At 37.3% G+C, this 17,246-nt stretch overlaps 2 protein-coding genes across 2 annotated transcripts; one reads left to right on the forward strand and one right to left on the reverse strand.

Annotated features, from left to right (window-relative positions):
• On the reverse strand, nt 877-4,485 carry LOC109714074 (WD repeat-containing protein 26-like). The gene is made up of 4 exons (XM_020238484.1): nt 3,754-4,485; nt 2,723-2,824; nt 1,553-2,167; nt 877-1,026 (listed from the first exon to the last, which is right to left on the reverse strand). Exons 1-4 carry the CDS (start codon nt 4,483-4,485, stop codon nt 877-879), a joined length of 1,599 nt encoding a protein of 532 aa, XP_020094073.1.
• On the forward strand, nt 7,699-16,027 carry LOC109714274 (WD repeat-containing protein 26). Its single transcript, XM_020238826.1, has 4 exons — nt 7,699-8,545; nt 9,986-10,087; nt 14,554-15,192; nt 15,555-16,027. Exons 1-4 carry the CDS (start codon nt 7,856-7,858, stop codon nt 15,726-15,728), a joined length of 1,605 nt encoding a protein of 534 aa, XP_020094415.1. The 5' UTR covers nt 7,699-7,855; the 3' UTR covers nt 15,729-16,027.

Genomic DNA, 17,246 nt, shown 5'->3' on the forward strand with positions numbered 1-17,246 from the left:
TACATATATATTATATATATTTACATAAAAACCGATATTAAGCTGGTCAACTCATTTCTGATCTTGTTTAAGCTAATAAATCCAAACCCGCAAACTTCGCGGTGAACCGTGCCGACTTAAACTGCCACCCCTAAGCTGCAACTTCTCATGAATAACTTAGATAAAACACGTTTCTACGACCTCTAACTAAAACCCAGGTGGTCAGAATTAGCACTTCAAAATAAAAAATTAAAAAGAGATCCTTAGCATGATGACAAACAATGGGAGAGAGATCACAACAGCTATGCAAAGCATTAAAGAAATTGAGTGGTTTAAGCAAAGTCAAACGAATGCGTATCCCCAACGAAAGCACATCTGGACATTAATAAAGATAAACTCCGACACTAAATAGAAAGATGACAAGTGCCAAGCGCCAGTTTAGTTGATTAAATAGAAAGGCCTAAATAACTTCAATCTCAAGCTATATATATATTTAAAGCTCCAACAAATCCCTTTCAAATTTATTAATTCCTCAGTAGGGAAAGTATACGGGAAAGCTTAAAATGAAATAGCAGCATGGAACATCGGATAATGAGGGCATTTTTGGATCAGTAAAATTGGTTGTAATGAACATCCGTATATTTGTAGCATTGAGTAGGAAATCACTTGGGCACTATTTACAGTAAAGAGATCAAACACAAGGGTAGAGTTTGACCGTTGCCGACGAACCTAAACAGAAAGGTCTCTTTCCTAACAACCTAACAGAGAGACCTCTTTGACGAGTTAATGTGATGAATATGAGCGAAACAAGAAAGAATGGGTTGGCACTTACAGTTGGCCTATACAAAGAAGTCAGGCGAGGCGAACTCGAGCGCAAGTTTTTCTACATTTTCAGTGTTAGCCGATCCATATGCAGATGGAGCCGTCAGCGCTACCCGACGCCAACATGTAACGCCGTGTCTGATTCCAGCTCACAGAGTTTACGGCCTTTTCGTGGCCAGTTAAGATCCTAAAGGGCAGTTGATGTTCCCAATGCCAGATGTATATCTGCAAGCAGAATACAAAAGTATTAGAAGAACTATTGTTCACAGCTGTTCAGAGAAACAGCAGAGAAGCTCCTCCAGATAGATAAGATAGAGGAAAAGGAGCTTCTTCAAAGGCCATGGTTTTAACAAGTTTGCCAACAAGGAAAAGGTGATGGGTCGGCTTCTAGCAGGAAATTTTATTTTATTTTTTTTAAAAAAAACTCACAATCAGCAAATGATGGAAAATTAGTCCCCTGTTTGCAGGGGCGAAAACTAATATGAAAGCAAGGATAAAATGCAGGAAAACCACTATTGAAGCTGTCATCTTCAATTTAAGACCCAAAAACCGAAACCTATATCTGAACCCCACAAATCGCTTAGCCTCATTTGGCAAGTGTTAGTGTATATCAATCTGCTTCCAGGCCGATGGGGGTAAAATTAGGTTTTACTCTTTCTGGGGGAACAATATAAATATCACAATATTTATAGCGGGGACTCCTGCCCTTTAGCTTAAATGCCGTGAAAATAATTTTCATAGAAAGTATTACCTGAGAACCCACACTGCCGCTGGCAATGAAACAATCTGACCCTCCTAAGGATGATCCCACAATTTGCTTGCAAGCCTTACATGTTCGCTGCTTCAATTGCTGACGAATGTTCCACACACAGATCTTTTCAAAATTCACATTCGCAATCAACAATTGATGATCATTTGAAAGCGACAGAGATGTCACAACTTGTTCCTCGTTTAATTGGAACCTTATATCCCCAGTGAAGCTAAGTAAACGGATAATATTATCCGATCCAACACATGCAAGAAGGCCCTTATGTGTCGCTACCATATCAGAAACCTCAGGAATTATATTAATAGGTATCAGTTGGTTATTGTGTCGGTCGATTCTGTAGATGAAACTATTAGGGCCGCAGCTGCTGAAAAACATTGTTTCCGAATAGTCATGCAACGCACATGAGCCCACGCCTCCATTACTTGGAATGCGGATAGTGCGCTCGCATCTACCAGTATTGACGTCCCAGAGTTTTGCCACTTCTCCTTTTGCACACGTAAGCAGCCGGGTGTCATTAAAACTCCACTTCAATGAGGTCACAGGCTTTTCATGTTCCTTGAGAGTGTGCTTCAGGGTTATATTATAAGCACCATCTACCTGAAAAGGATTATGCGAGTGATGATCACACATTACAGTCAATATGATAATATTTTACAGAATAATAAAATACCGGGAAGCAATTGGTTGCAGTATACATAAGAATAATTCCCTAAAAAAGCTAAAAGGCAGAAGCTAATCAATTTACAGCTTTCGTGATTAGTCCCTCTCTCTTCGCTTCGCTGTTTCTTTTGCGATGGTCACGAATGGTGACAATATTAGAGGAGCATTGCCGAAGTCCTCAAATCCATCATCCATTTCCAGCAACATTCTTAGTGGCAGCCCATGCCACATTATATGGCCAACGTCATATATAAACACGGCTTAAATGGGCTCTGTTACACTACTTAAACATGGCTTACCATATCTTCCATATATTACAAGAATAACATGTATCACATAAGATGCTCTGCACCAAATTAGCACACCATTTATGACACGACAGACTATCAAAGCTTATTCTTGCTATAGAAGTTGAGAGAGTTCCTTGGAAATAGTCAAGGCGGCAATAATTCTCCATTTCTTACAATATTAGACTAGTGTATTTGTACATACCGTCCATATGATGACAGAGCAATCACTCGAAGATGAAGCCAGGTACTGTCCAAAATTTGAAAATTGTACTTGTAAAACCTCTCCCTTGTGGTCCGTTGCTTTCTGGAACAAGTAGTCCAAAATTTGTCAAAGTACTAAGAGAAGGAATATAACAAAGTGTAAAATGTATTGGTAGTGCCTGTACTATCCAATATCGGCAACTTCGCCCCTAAACTTTTCACTTAAACACTTCAGTCTCTAAACTTTCACTTATATTCTACCTTCATTGCCACATGGTTTCAAAATTCGAAAACTGTTGATTTTTGACCTTTTTAGTCCTGTTTGAAGTACACTGAAGTCATGTTATAGGAGAAAATATAAAATGGGAATTTACAAGAAACCAAGAGATTCAGAACTACGAGGTCTTTCAGAGAAGTAAATCTTGCAAATCAAGAAGACTATTGACAAGCATACAGTCATTTGACTGCAGGACAAAGATTGGAACGTTGTGAGAGTTAGAAACCACTAATGCAACAAATAAAAGTTCAGGGACAAAATTGAAACTTGTGCAGTAGTAGAGGAACCAAATGGTGTATTTAATCAATCTGCAAGTTAATTGACGGCTAGAGACTTGCGTCACAGAAACAGCATGCTCAGTTGCTCACATGATAAGAAAGAAAACGCCCAAGAAGCTAATGTACAGATTAGTTATTAACTCTAACAAGAACAACGGATCAATCAAAGAGGAAGAACCAATCAAATTTACATCACAATTACAGCATGCTCAGCTCATATGGAAGACATCAAAGATGCTAATGTGTAGATTAATATTTAACTCTATCAAAATATTGTCACAATAACAGCATGTCCATATGACATGCAAGAAAACATCCAAGAAGCTAATGCGCAGATTTAGACATCAAGAAGAACAAATCAGTCTAAGAGGAAGATCCAAACGTCAAACTCTAGCAACAAGAACGGTGAATCGATCTAAGAGGAAGAGCCAATTAACAAATCGCTGTGAGGAAAGAAGATTCGAGTCGGAGAAGGACCTTGCAGCAGGTCCAGGTGACTGGGTACGTATCACACATGTTGGCGTTGAACAAGGAGGTCAGCTGTCGCCGACCGGGGGATGTCGGCACCGCAAAAGGGGTGATGAGCCCCAACAACTCATCCTCGAGCAGCCTCCCACGCACGAAGATCGCCGCCGGGAGCGCCTCGAGCAGGTACAAGAAGAGTCCGATCCGCTGCTGCGCCCTCCGCTCCGGCGCGACGGCGCGCGCCCGCGAGCTAATGTCGCGGACGAGGAAGAACGCGGCGTCGTCGGCGGCCAGCGGTGGGATGTAGTCCCGGAGCAAGCGCTCGGCCCTGTCGGAGTGGTCCGGCGAGCCGAGGCGCTCCAGGACCTGCTGGCGCCGGACGAGGAACGCGGCGGCGCGGTAGGATCCCCGGGCGAGGCAGGGGATTCGCTCGATCTCGGCGATGATCTCGTCCCAGCGACCGGAGAGGGTGAGGGAGAGGAGGGTTTGGGCGACGGGCGAGGCGGTGCGGGCCCCCGATAGGAGCTCCAACGCCGAGGCGAAGTCGCCGAAGCCGATGTCGTGGAGGAACGAGGCGATGAGCCTGAGGAAAGGGCCGCGGTCGTAGATGCCATGCCGCAGGGACGGGACCTCATCCAGTGGCGGAGTTGGAGGTCTCTCGGGAGGCGAGGGAGGTTCGTTCTCGTCGCCGTACGGCTCGAGAGGAAGAGCTCCGCGGAGGTCGCGATCGCCCCCGTCGCTCATGGCGTTCCCCCTTCTCCGATGGATCTTGGAGCGGATATGGAGGAATCGAGGGAGAATGTGTGGGAGAGGAGATCAAAATTAGGGTTTCGGAGGGCCCTAATTGCGAGAGGAGAGAGGAGGAAGACGATGTAGTGCGAAGGAGAGAGAGAGAGAGAGAAGAGAGAGAGAGAGAGAGAGAGAGAGAGAGAGAGGCGTTTGGGAATGAGAGGGAAATGGGAGCGGGAGAAATCTTATATATAGTGGGGGAGTGTGGTAAAATGTAGGGATAGTCCCTGAACTGTGGTAATATTTTAATTTATTATCTGAAACAATTTTAGGTAATATATTTAATTCTGTTTATATTAAACTATAATAAGAAAAATATTCTAGAAGAGAAGAGGTTAAACATTTATGCTCCAAAATATATATATAATAATATGAGTGACGCTGGAATGCTTCTGAAAGCACGGAGCCCTCTCCATGCTTTCAAATTATTTTCGATGTTGGGACTTTTGAATTGACGATCGGCTCCATTAGAGTTAATCTAGAGTAAAATTTTATTATTTTTTGATATCATTTGCCTACTGTTCGAAATGGTTCAAAATTAACGGCTGAAAATAAAAATGTTACAAAATATGATAATAAAATTTTAAATCAAATATATTAATCTTATTTTATATAGTGTAAAAAATTTTTTATTAAAATTTCACGTGATTTGGATATTTCTACGCCGTTAAACTTGTAAACAGCTCACCTCGGTCATTAAAATTATTAATTTTGAGCCCTTTCGTTCACTAGGCAAATGATAGCGAAAAATTATGAAATTTATTTTCTACATACTTCAAATACTCTAGATTAAGTCTAACATAACTGATCATCGATTCGAAAGTCCCAACATTGAAAACGACTTAGAAACACGTAAGGCTCTGTACTTCCAGAAGTATATCAGCCTCACTCAATATAATATATACTAATATAGAAAGTAAAATTATAAAATATAAAAATTTTATGAGCTTAGATATTTAGAGAACTTTATTATAATATTTTTGTACATCTTGTTAGATAAATGGTATTAAGAATGAGTTTTTGATTATTGTTTTTAGATTTGAACGATTACTGAACAAAAAATTCGATAATCTTATAGTAAAGATGGTCTCTATAAAATTTTTATTCCAACAAACATTTTTTACTAGCAAAATTTTAATAATCACTGTACAATCGTGAAAAAGTAATTGGATAAACTTATTTCTGCAAGTCATTTTAACTTTTAATTTATATTGTCTTAACTTTTTTATTTTTTTAAAATTACATTATTTTACTTATCTTGAAAATTTTATTAAATTAAGTTGCTTTATAAGCTATAACCTTTAGAGCCAGTTTGGCGGTTGTAAAAATTAAAAACGGTAGTGGCCGTGTGGAGGACGTCCGGGAGGTAGAGGGGTGTGCGGTCAACGGAGTGGGAGAGCCTATGGGTGTTATTGGTAAGGGCGAGGAGGAGGAGGTGGTGGAGGGGCGCAGAGTCTGCGAAAGCAGCGACAACATCAGTTGTGTAGGTGGCGGCGATGTTGGTATCATTGTCGTCATCGTCATCGAAGAGAGCAGATGAAGAGAGAGGAGTGGAGAGGATGGAGCGAAAGTACGAGAAGGGGCAAAAAAAAGAAAAGGGTAGGAGAAAGTGCGGTAACGAGTAGATATTTTTTAAAAAGAGATCCAATTAATATTTTTTTTTTTCAAAATTGCTCGGTAAATAATTTTTTTACTTCATTGAACCTTTCAAATAGACCAATTAAAAAATTAAAAAATATAAAAAATAAAATAATTTAATTTATTATTCTGTATTGTAAACAGGCCCTTAATAAAACTTCAGTTTTACTAAAATATGATAAATAATAATTAAATTTAATAGAATTAGTCCTAGACTTGATATACATATATGTATATGATAGATTTTTTTTTTTAAAGTTGAAGAAGCCATGTCAAAAGAACCTATAATCAAGGGGCCTCCGTACATTTTTTCCCATTTTGAATTGGTAGCGTGAGCGGGGATGAGGCTCACTGAACCCGGTGCAGGCAAAAATTTCTAAGGTAAAATGTACATTTAGTCCTCGAACTGTTCAGTTATTGTACCATGAGACTTGTAAGTTTGCTTAAACCAGAATATGGCCTGTATTTTAGGGACTTATATTTTATAATATGGCCTGTATTTAAAATTCGGGTTTGAAAAAGTTTTAAAGCTTCAAGCCCCTATGGCAACTCGGCCGTGTTCGTTTAGACTAAAGTTAGATGTAGAACTCGTGAGTTCGTGCAATCCGAGATTATTTGTATTCGAAGGAATATCGAACTCCGACTTTCATGGATCCCACATAATTCGCACGCATGAGACAGTCTCACGAAGCGGCGGTTTCGCATACAGTGTGAACTTGTGATTTGGTGCTTATTTCGAGAGAAGTCGAGTTTTGCTGTATGGATAGAAATATTTATGAGATGCAGTTTAGTGTTAACAGTTAACAAGAATGTCTTTCGCTGATGAACATATCTAATTAGCTTATATAATATTAAGAAATTTTGATTGATCTACATATAAAGACTTATCATATTATACAGATTTGTCAATAAATAATTGATTAAAAATTAATACCGGTCAATTTTGTCAATCCATTTTGTAAAAGATGGATGATAATCCAATTTAAATGTCGTAGATTCAAATTCAACTACGGATTGTGCAATAGAGAGGGGTTTTAGATTTTGAAATTTTTAAAGATTGTATGGAGTTGCTATCAACTATAGAATATTTTGAAATAGATCCCACAATTTTAATTTTTCTAATTGACAATCTTTTTAATTAAGCTAGCAATTTTATTCAATATTGTAGCAATATGGTAGCTCAATTAAGTATTAATAGTTAATTGGTCTAGTTTTATTCATTATAAAGTAGCTTAAATTATTAAATTTAATAAAAATTATCAATTAATTTGATAAATTTGATCAAAATTTATAATTATTTGGCTAAAGTCTCTAAATTCTGAAAAATCAAAACATACCAATTTGTCAATTTCAAATATTTAGGGGGCGATTTCAAAAGATGGATCTCCACACAGTTTTACGGATAGTTAGAAGTGAACGTGCTCATTCTTAATGAAAGAACGGGTTAGATTTTGTCTCTTGAAATAGACGGCCAGGATCTACCGCCATAGAATCCTTACATTTTTCAACAATATAACAGCAATTTAACGATCTCTCTTAACGCCTTATATTTTCTTTTTTTTCGTTTATTTTTTTTAGGGTTTGGTGGGCTTCTCAAAATTATCTGGGACTCTTCTTCTTCTTCCTCCTCGGCAACCTTGAACAAAACCCTAATTCTTCTTCTCAAACTGGCGCAATCGCGGAATCCATGGAGGTCGCCGCGAACTCCCACCGCGAATCCACCGCGGAATCCGAATCGAACCCTTGCGACCCCGCCGCGCTCGGTCCCACGGGGCTCATCGATCGCGAGGAGTTCGTAAGGATCATCCTCCAATCCCTCTACTCCCTCGGCTACCGCAGGGCCGCCGAAACCCTAGAATCCGAGTCCGGGATCGGGGCGCACTCGCCGGAGTTCTTGGCCCTCCTCCGCCACGCCTTGGCGGGGCGGTGGGAGGAGTGCGTCGCCACCATCGCCGCGGTCGGGGGCCCCGCGGCGGAGGCGCGGGCGCGGGCGTCGTTTCTCGTGTGGAGGGAGCACTTCTTGGAGCTCCTGGGGTCGAGCGAGGGGCTTGTCCCCGCGAGGGAGGTGCTCCGGTGCCGCATCGACTCGTTGGGAATCGATCGCCGCATGGTGCACCGCCTCGCGCGCTCCATGATCTCGTCGGAGGGGGCGGTGAGGACGGAGAGCGTGATCGAGCAGAGGTTAGGGTTGCTGTTGGATTTGGCCGAGGTGCTACCGCCGTGGGTTAGTGTTCCCGTTGGGAGGTTGGAGCGATTGGTCGAAATGGCGGTGGATAAACAGATCGCATCCTGTGTTTACCATAACGTTCCTGATGAGGTTACCTTGTTCGAGGATCACAAATGCGGGGAAGAGAAGATCCCTTCTAATTGTAGCCAGGTGAGGTTCCATTTCCTTCAGTTTCTGCTGCACTAGTTTGTTTTTTTATCTAAATATCTGAATTTTGCAAGAAAGGAGAAATTTATTTATCACGGACGCTACTATAAGCTTCGCATGTCCGTGTCGGAGAGATGACGCGGACAAGCAATGGATGCCCGTTCGCTGTGCGTCCATTGTGCATCCCATTAAAAAGCATAATAGTAGTTTTTTGATAAATGCATACAAGCTCTTTTTGGACTATATAAATACATTAGAATATATGAACAATCAATTAAACTTTTATTAACTTTCTTTCGAATTAGAAATATAATAATATTTTTTTAAAAAATAATATGTTATATATAATAAATATATATTATTATATTAATAATATTAGTGGTGTCCAGCTGTGCCCCTGTCCTAATTTTCTTAAAGCTGTCGAGTCGCTGTGTAAGAGTCGAGTCATGTCCCGTCTCCGTGTCCGTAACGCCTATGGAGAAATTTTGTTTGTTTTTGGATTGGACTAACATTATGAACTAGTTTATTGTTTAATGTTAAACAAGTGCCAAGGTAATATCGATTATCTCAGGTAGAAAAGAATGTCTTCCAACTATTTGTGACAAGAACTCTTGAATTATTCGTGTTAGCTATTCTTTTGACCACGATAAGCAGAAACAGCTGTGAATTTGGTTTAATAATATCGGGACATCTAAAATTGTCCTCTATACCATCAAACTCTGTTTCTACATGGAGGAAATTTTTGGGTGGCATTTGGAGCATTTTTAATCACCTCAAAGTTGCTTCTTTATATCCCTATCTCTCTTACAATGCTCTTTACCTAAGTAATAAGCAAAGTGGCCTAAGATGTTTAAATGTTGTGTTCTGATACATCCCAGGTATTTGAGTTGGATATCCGTTACATTATATTAGCAATTATTCCACACTCTGTACATGCTATATTGCTATTGAAGGTAGTACTACATCTTTAAAGAATGCCGTTTAATTGTAGCCTTCAGGCATTGCAGACAACATAACAGAAAAAGGCAAAAGATTTCCCTTGTCTTTTTACAACATTCTAAGTAGGAGAAAAGAAAAGTGTCTTCTTCCTTTTTCATGGACAAAGTTCTTCACTAGATTTTGATGTCAGCAAGTTCTTCTTTGAAACCGAAGATGCCCTTGGTGACTTGGATATTTATTGGTTATATTATGGTTGTATCATATCCAAAAGGATGTGAAAGTAGTAAACTCCCTGTTTTTGTTGCTCCAACCACGAAATCTTTGACATAACTGTAAGGAAGAAATGGAAAAGATACAGGACTCTCTGGCTACTTTTTGATATTTTATATTCTTGTGTTTTATGAGCTCAAAAAAAGTTATCTTAGATGATTTACCTAATTAATCTAGTGTGTGCTATACATTATATACACAATTTACATGTGTACAATTATTTTGTCTGTGCAGATTTTATGTGACCATACAGATGAAGTTTGGTTTGTGCAGTTTTCAAACAATGGGAAGTTCTTGGCATCATCTTCTAGTGATTGCACAGCTATTATATGGACGGTATGCTACTATTTATGTAAGCCTTGCTTTCTAAATTTTGTGTTACTGTGGTCCCGAACTTGAATACGTAGACAGTCCAAAATGGGTTTTGGCAAATTGTAAAGCAGAGGAGCTAGAAGACATATAGACTGCCTTGAGTAAAGGGGAAAAAAAGGAAAATGAAAAAAGAAACAATGAAAAAGACTATGACCTGCCTTTGATCAGTAAAATTGTTGTTCAATGCTTTGTTTTATTCTAATTGTGCCAAAACATATATTATAGTATGGTAGAAGACTGAAACTGGTATCTTCTTTTGCTTGAAAGGTTTCATGCTAACTGGTTAACTGGTCCCTACATGCCTCTGTAAATATCCAACTATTTGAAAAATATCTAGTGGCTGTTCCCTTGCTCAACCTACTGTCAGCACTTTGTTTCTTATCTTAATAATATGCCAGAATAGTATAATAACCTGGAAAATACATCACAGGCAGCATGATAGTCTACACTAAGCTGATGCTTTCTTTTCAACTTTGAATGAATTCCCATTTCATAAATTTATGAGCTTGTTAGCATATCTAAACAAACCAACAAAATAGAACAATGTGCCATGTTAGTGGAAATATGAAAATTTAGAATATTGAACATTTCCATCATATTCATTCATCTTTCTGTACCTTTACAAATCTTGTGAGTATATATTTCTCTATCAAAAGACTCGAAACATGCATTGGAGTCCACGTTAGAAGAGGCAAGGAGTAACATATTGTGTGGCCACGCCAAGTCATTAATTCATGCGGCCTGATAATTACTTGCAACAATCTGGTACTTACTTAAATATTGCTTGTTAAATGGTCATAGCTCTGTTGGATACCCATGATAAATTAGTGCAAAAGTTAAATTTGTATCGAATGGCGTTTGACTTAAACGAAGTAGTTTTCTGACCTTCACTTTATCATATAGCACTTTATCATGAGTGCAAAAGCCAAATTTGTTCTTATGTTTTATTGAACCTTAATTTGCAAATTTAGTCATGATACTTCATTGAATTCCCTCATTTTTTAGAAAATGCACCCTCTTTCCCTAGGCATAAGAGGACATAAAATAGATATCTATTATGTCTTTAAAATGTATGATATGGGACGGGCCTATATTTATGCTCGTGATCTAATTCTTGATTTATGTAATGAATGGGGGGAAAAAATAATGTTAAGTTCATTCTTGCTAGTTTAGAGGATTATCCACTTTCAATATTTAATTTTTTTCTATTCTCATCTGTGTTCAAAGGCTGCTGGAATTAATGTTCCTATATTGTTGCATTATTTTTTATAGAGGTAAATAGTTTTTTTTTTTTTTTTTTTCTTGAGAGAGAGTTAAGTAGATCGGTAATCCATGGCAGTCAATCTTTGATAACTTTTACTGTTATATTTCATAAATAAAAAGAACTAGTACCTGTTATGTGATTGTTTATGTTCTATGCTTATTGATGTTGGATGTTGTAAATTGCCCACTGTTTGGTTTTGTGCTGATTGATTTGTGCTTCTATTTTATCAAACACTATACTGTACCACAGTTATTTGATAAGAAAGAAGTTGTATGCTTTCAATTCAGCTTATATGCAGTCGCGTGTTTCAGCGGGTAGGAACTATGGATTTTTCTTGCGTTTCTTATACTTTTGTGGCTGTTTCTTCTTTATTGAATATGACTCATGTGAATGTATGTTCTTTGAAATCTTTAAATTTTTGAAGTTAATGGCTAGATTTTCATTTTTCTCCTCTTGTCAGTGAGCATGAAGTCGATCACATTGATATGTACGACACATATATAAACACATGTGCATAATGTATGTATAATTATTGTGTGCCTACATGCATATACACACTGTGCAAGAGTGTTATGGTAATTCTTAAATGCATCTTGCCCAAGAAACAACCGTGACAATAGTGATCTATATTGAGTAGGAATAGGGGAACTAATATCTTTTTGCATTTGAGATTGATTTTAGCTTGATATAGTGCTATCCTTGCTAGTAACTGCTGCAAAAAAGTCTCCAAGTAAATCTGGCTCCTACAGCATATGGTTGATCATTTTCTGTTTATTTAAGATGAGCATGTTCCTTGATAACACAAATTCCAATTTAAATAACTGTTTGGTGCATCAAACTTAATTAAATTGAAAAACCAGAATCAGTCAAAGACTATTTAAATTTAGACTGACATCTTTTAGTTGGTATTTGGCTTTTAACTACTTATATTGTACTTTCGGCGTATTGTGAAGTTTTTTGATGAGTTCATGTTTTCTTTCTTTCTTGAAATCAAGTTCTCTCTTCATTTAAGGTGCAGAAATTATTTTTTTGATGTGATTGCAACATATTTTCATGCGAAGCATCTTTCAACATTCATTAGCATATTGATCTGGTTTCCATGGGAGGTTAGTACTTAGTTTTTTTTTTTTTTTACTTTTCTGTTCCTTACAAGAGAGATTTGCTGTTAGTCATTTTTTACTAATTAAAAACCCTTCAAACTAACTGTGCAGCAGAGTCAGAAGACAATTGATCTTGGATTTTTCTAGGAGAATATTAATAATATTTTGCAATTTAAGATTATCTCCTTAAAGAAACCATGTGATGAAATTGGAAGGGATTGAATCTTGGGAATCTTGGACCTAAGCCTTGTATTGCTTTGTTTTAAAAATTCAAATGCAGATGAGTTCCAACCAATTTTGCTTTATATTTTTGTTTGGGAGTTACACGGGACTAATGAGTTATAACCTTGCTGCTTGGGAGTAGTATATGGACAGATCAGTTTCAAAGAGTATTTCTATACATATGTATGTATATAAAAAATTTAGGGTCTAGGCTTAAATTCTCATATTTTATATTATTGAGGTGTGAAAGATATCTGTAAAAATTTGCCTCAATGAAACATGCTGCATATATTCATATTGTTCCAGTTAATGCACTGTAACTACTGTTAAATTACATATAGAGAATAATCGATATACTCGCATCGATTTTCTTTTTCACCTGATTAATAAAGTTTCAGTCTCTATTTTCTGTTTTAGGAATCATGGGTAAGAAGGAGAGTATGCTCAACTGCAGCGTGAAACATGAGCAGAGCTTATAGGCATATCAAGCTTCTTATGTGAGAACTTGGTCACCTTCTCTCTAGTCACACATGCATATTTAGCTTCCAATATTTAAAGATGAAATTAGGAATTCCAGAAAAAGCATTTCTCTCGATGATATAAGCAACACGTAAAATGGCCAAGTCCAGGACTACTTTTGTGAGTGGAAGACTACTAACCAGAATTTTATCTTGGTCGGTCTTGGGCTTCATTTTTTGGAAATTGAGAAACTGTGGCTGAAATTTTGCTTATCAGAGTTCGATGCTTTATGTGCTGATACTATCAGATTCATTTCAAGAATTGCAGTTTTCCTTCCTCCTTTTTTTCGTGGCATAGAAAACTTGGAATAAGAATTAAACGTTTCAATCCGTTAAATATTGGGTTGTGATTATTTGCTATCAAGTCTCTCTCTCTCTCTCTCTCTCTCTCTCTCTCTCTCTTATGGTGCTTTCTCTTTGGTTCACTTCTTTTCAATTTATTAGCATCCTAGAACCCTGTTGGTTTTGCTCCTTTTCCAGTGATGTTAGATTATGAGAGCCAGTGAGAGACATGCCAGTACTGGTGCATCCCTCCCTTGTTGTCTTTACTAAAGTTCATGGGAAGACTTTAGACAAGAAAAACCTGGATGTTATTTGGTGTCTGTTCAAGTTCCGCAGTGATCAAGTCGGAAACACGTCACATTTGGCTTTTATAGTTTCTGGTTGCTTTCCACAAATTGCTGCTCCAATCATAACTTAGCTGTCAAGCATAGTCTTTCTAGGACCTTGTGATTACTTGCAGTAAAATATTAATTGGGTCATACTGCATAAATATGATAAAGATACAGTTCTTTCTATTCTTAAAATGTAACCGAGGCCATTTATTTCTCTGCTGTTATTAGAATTATCTTTTCAAGTTATTTCTTTGGTTTATATTTTGTGCTTGTGAGATACTCAACTATGCCTTCTCTGCTCATCATTTTAAGTTGTGAAGTTTGGTAATATTCCTGATTGAATTGGATTGCGTAGGCACCATTAGATTATGATCAAAGCCATGGGATTATATAACTTGTGATGTATATATCTCCTCTTCCTTCACCATTCACTGTTATGTAACGCTTGCATCTACAAACAAAGATGAAGTCAACTATTGTCAGAAAGAGCGAAGCACACTAAGAATTCCATTCAAAACTATATATTCCCAAGTCTGCTGAACTACATTTAGTTTTGATCCGTTTTATGTTCATAGGCATCAGGGAGGTAGTTGGTTAAGGGACTTGATCATGCATAGGAGATATTCTCACCATCAGATTTTGGGATGTATATTCTCTGTCTTTAGTTGATCTTAATGCTTGCTGCCCATAATAACCTTCCAAAAAATTTCAGGTAGAAGAGGATGATACCATATCAAGGACGCACTGTTTACGGGGCCACACAAAACCCATCTCCCTTGTTGCTTGGAGCCCTAACGACAAAATGCTGCTAACATGTGGCAATGCTGAAACCCTAAAACTATGGGATGTGGACAGTGACACTTACAAGCTCAGATTTACTAGCTCGACGGACCATATAATCAGCTCATGTGCGTGGTTTCCCAACTCTGAGAAAATAGTTTGCGGCAGCGGGGAGCCAGATAAGATGATCTTCACCTATGACCTCCAAGGCAATGAGATTGATGTCTGGGACGGGGACCGGATCCCTAAGGTCTCTGAACTTGCTGTTACGCCGGATGGACGGTTCCTTGTCAGCATATGCTCCAATAGAGATATTTGGATACATGAATTTCCACGGGGTAAAGAATGCCTCATTTGCGAGGAGCACTCGATCACATCTCTTTCCCTTTCGAGGGATGGCATGTGGTTGATCGTCAATCTGAACAGCGAAGAGATCCATTTGTGGAAAGTAAATGATGAGTCTGAAGTGCCAGAAAGATTTAAGGGGCACAAGCAAGGGAAGTACGTGATTAGGTCTTGTTTTGGTGGATTGGATTGTTCGTTCATTGCCAGTGGCAGTGAGGACTCTCAGGTATAATATTATGAAGTTTTCTTTTCAAGTGATGTCATTTACATAATACATGCTCATCCTTGCTAACAAAATTTTAGTGGTTTTTGTTTGCTAGGAGTAATAATGTTGTGCTGTATATTTTGAATTTATTTTTACTAGCTTATGAAAGGGATATGTTTTAATTAGTTTGCTTAATATCTAACAACATATTTTCTTTTTCTTTCCTAGGGCATTTTAGATATAGTGTGTCAAATCCATCTAGCAAGATAGTTTTAGTTTAATGCACTCTTCTCTGTTTTTCTTAAGCATATTCCTGATTCACTTTTGTTAACAATGGTAGCTTGTTGTTGAAACTGATTTGTCGAAATTGCAAATGTTGACAGGTATACATTTGGCATAGGAATCATGGCAAACCAATCAAAGTCTTAAATGGACATTCATCGACCGTGAACTGTGTATCTTGGAACCCAACAAAGCCTCATATGTTGGCATCTGCAAGTGACGACCGCACAGTCCGCATATGGTTGGCAGATACAACTCCAAAGCTCAATACGTAAGCTAACTTATGTTTTCTGTTCCTTTATATCTGTAAATAGTTGTAAATGGTGAGTCTAATCCGCGATGCCAATAATGTTGATACCCATGTTTTTTTGTCGAATAAATCAAGTCATAGTTAGCAAAATAAACATCTATTTTTAAACTCAGAAAATACCTCCTATTTTTCAATGCGCTGTGCGTGTGCATATGTAAAGTTCTGGTACAGTGATTAGCCACTGATTGTTTGTATAGCATGCAACTGAATATGGACAATGGCATGTTTGACTCAGAGATCAATAACAGCTTTTTATTTCGAGAATCCTTTGTAGCTATTTATGTTGTTTCCTTGTCTTCCTTGCAACCCTAATTTTTCTCTAAATATATCAAGTAGTGTTTGAGTGTTTTTTTTCCTCTTTTTTAAATTAAAATTAGATGATATATGTAGATGGAATGCATAGGGTGGTTGTGGTTGCGAGATAATGGAAATGCTATTATTGGAGTCTCCACTAGGTTATAGAAACTGAGTGGGTGCAGAAACTGGGAGAAAGATCCATCTTCACTTCCTAGAAAGTATTCAGAAGATCAAGAAAACCTGGTACATTAACTTATCAGGAAAAACAAATGTAACAAAGCTGAGTCACTTTTTAATGAAGGAAATTAGGTTAAGAAATAACATTATTGAAAAAAAAAGCCAACCTACCACCACCATAATTTAGAGAGGTCAAATTTTACAGCTAACACTGCATTTTTAACCTACTACTTAGAAGCCAATTCCAGCCACCCTTCTTGTTAGATATTATCTTCTTTCTTCTTTCTTCTTTTCCTTTTCCTTTTTCTTTTTCTTACCCACTCTAGTTTAGATGTACAAATGTTGAAAGTCCTTATTTGACTGCATGGGTATAAATTGACAAAAGATATGTTTGCTTGAAAGTAATTTTTAGATTGAAAATAACTTTCAGAGCATGTTTGTTTCAACGTAAGTAGACTTGGGATGGAAGTGGACTTTGGGTTGAAGTGAAGTTGGGGTGAAAATTAATTCGCTTCCTCTGTTTGTTTCTAACTGTGGAAGTATAGTTCTGCGAGTTCTGTTGTTTGTTTGGTAGGAAGTAGATGACGTAAAAAGTGTAGTTCTTCACCTCCGGTATACTTACCTCCGAAGTGATATTATTATCTATTTTGTAACTTAGTGAATAATAAATTATAATAAATAAAAATTAATATAATTATATATGTATATAATTATATTTATGTATAATTATAAAATAAAATTTTAAAAAATTATATTATTTGTTTGCATATAAATTATAATAATGCAACAAATAAAATTCTAAAGTTAAAAAATTATTAACATTTAACAAATTCATTTTTCATCATTTTCTAAATATATAAATTAAACAAAAAATATATTAAAACTTATCTAACCAAATTTGATTATATTTTAGACATACAATCAAAATAAAAAATTTAATTACTTCCACAATTAAATATATTTGGATGAAAGGAAATGGTAGAGAAGAGGGTAATCTTAACACATCAAT

Source organism: Ananas comosus, linkage group 8 (assembly GCF_001540865.1).
Source record: "Ananas comosus cultivar F153 linkage group 8, ASM154086v1, whole genome shotgun sequence".
In the NCBI taxonomy this organism is placed as follows: Eukaryota; Viridiplantae; Streptophyta; class Magnoliopsida; order Poales; family Bromeliaceae; genus Ananas; species Ananas comosus.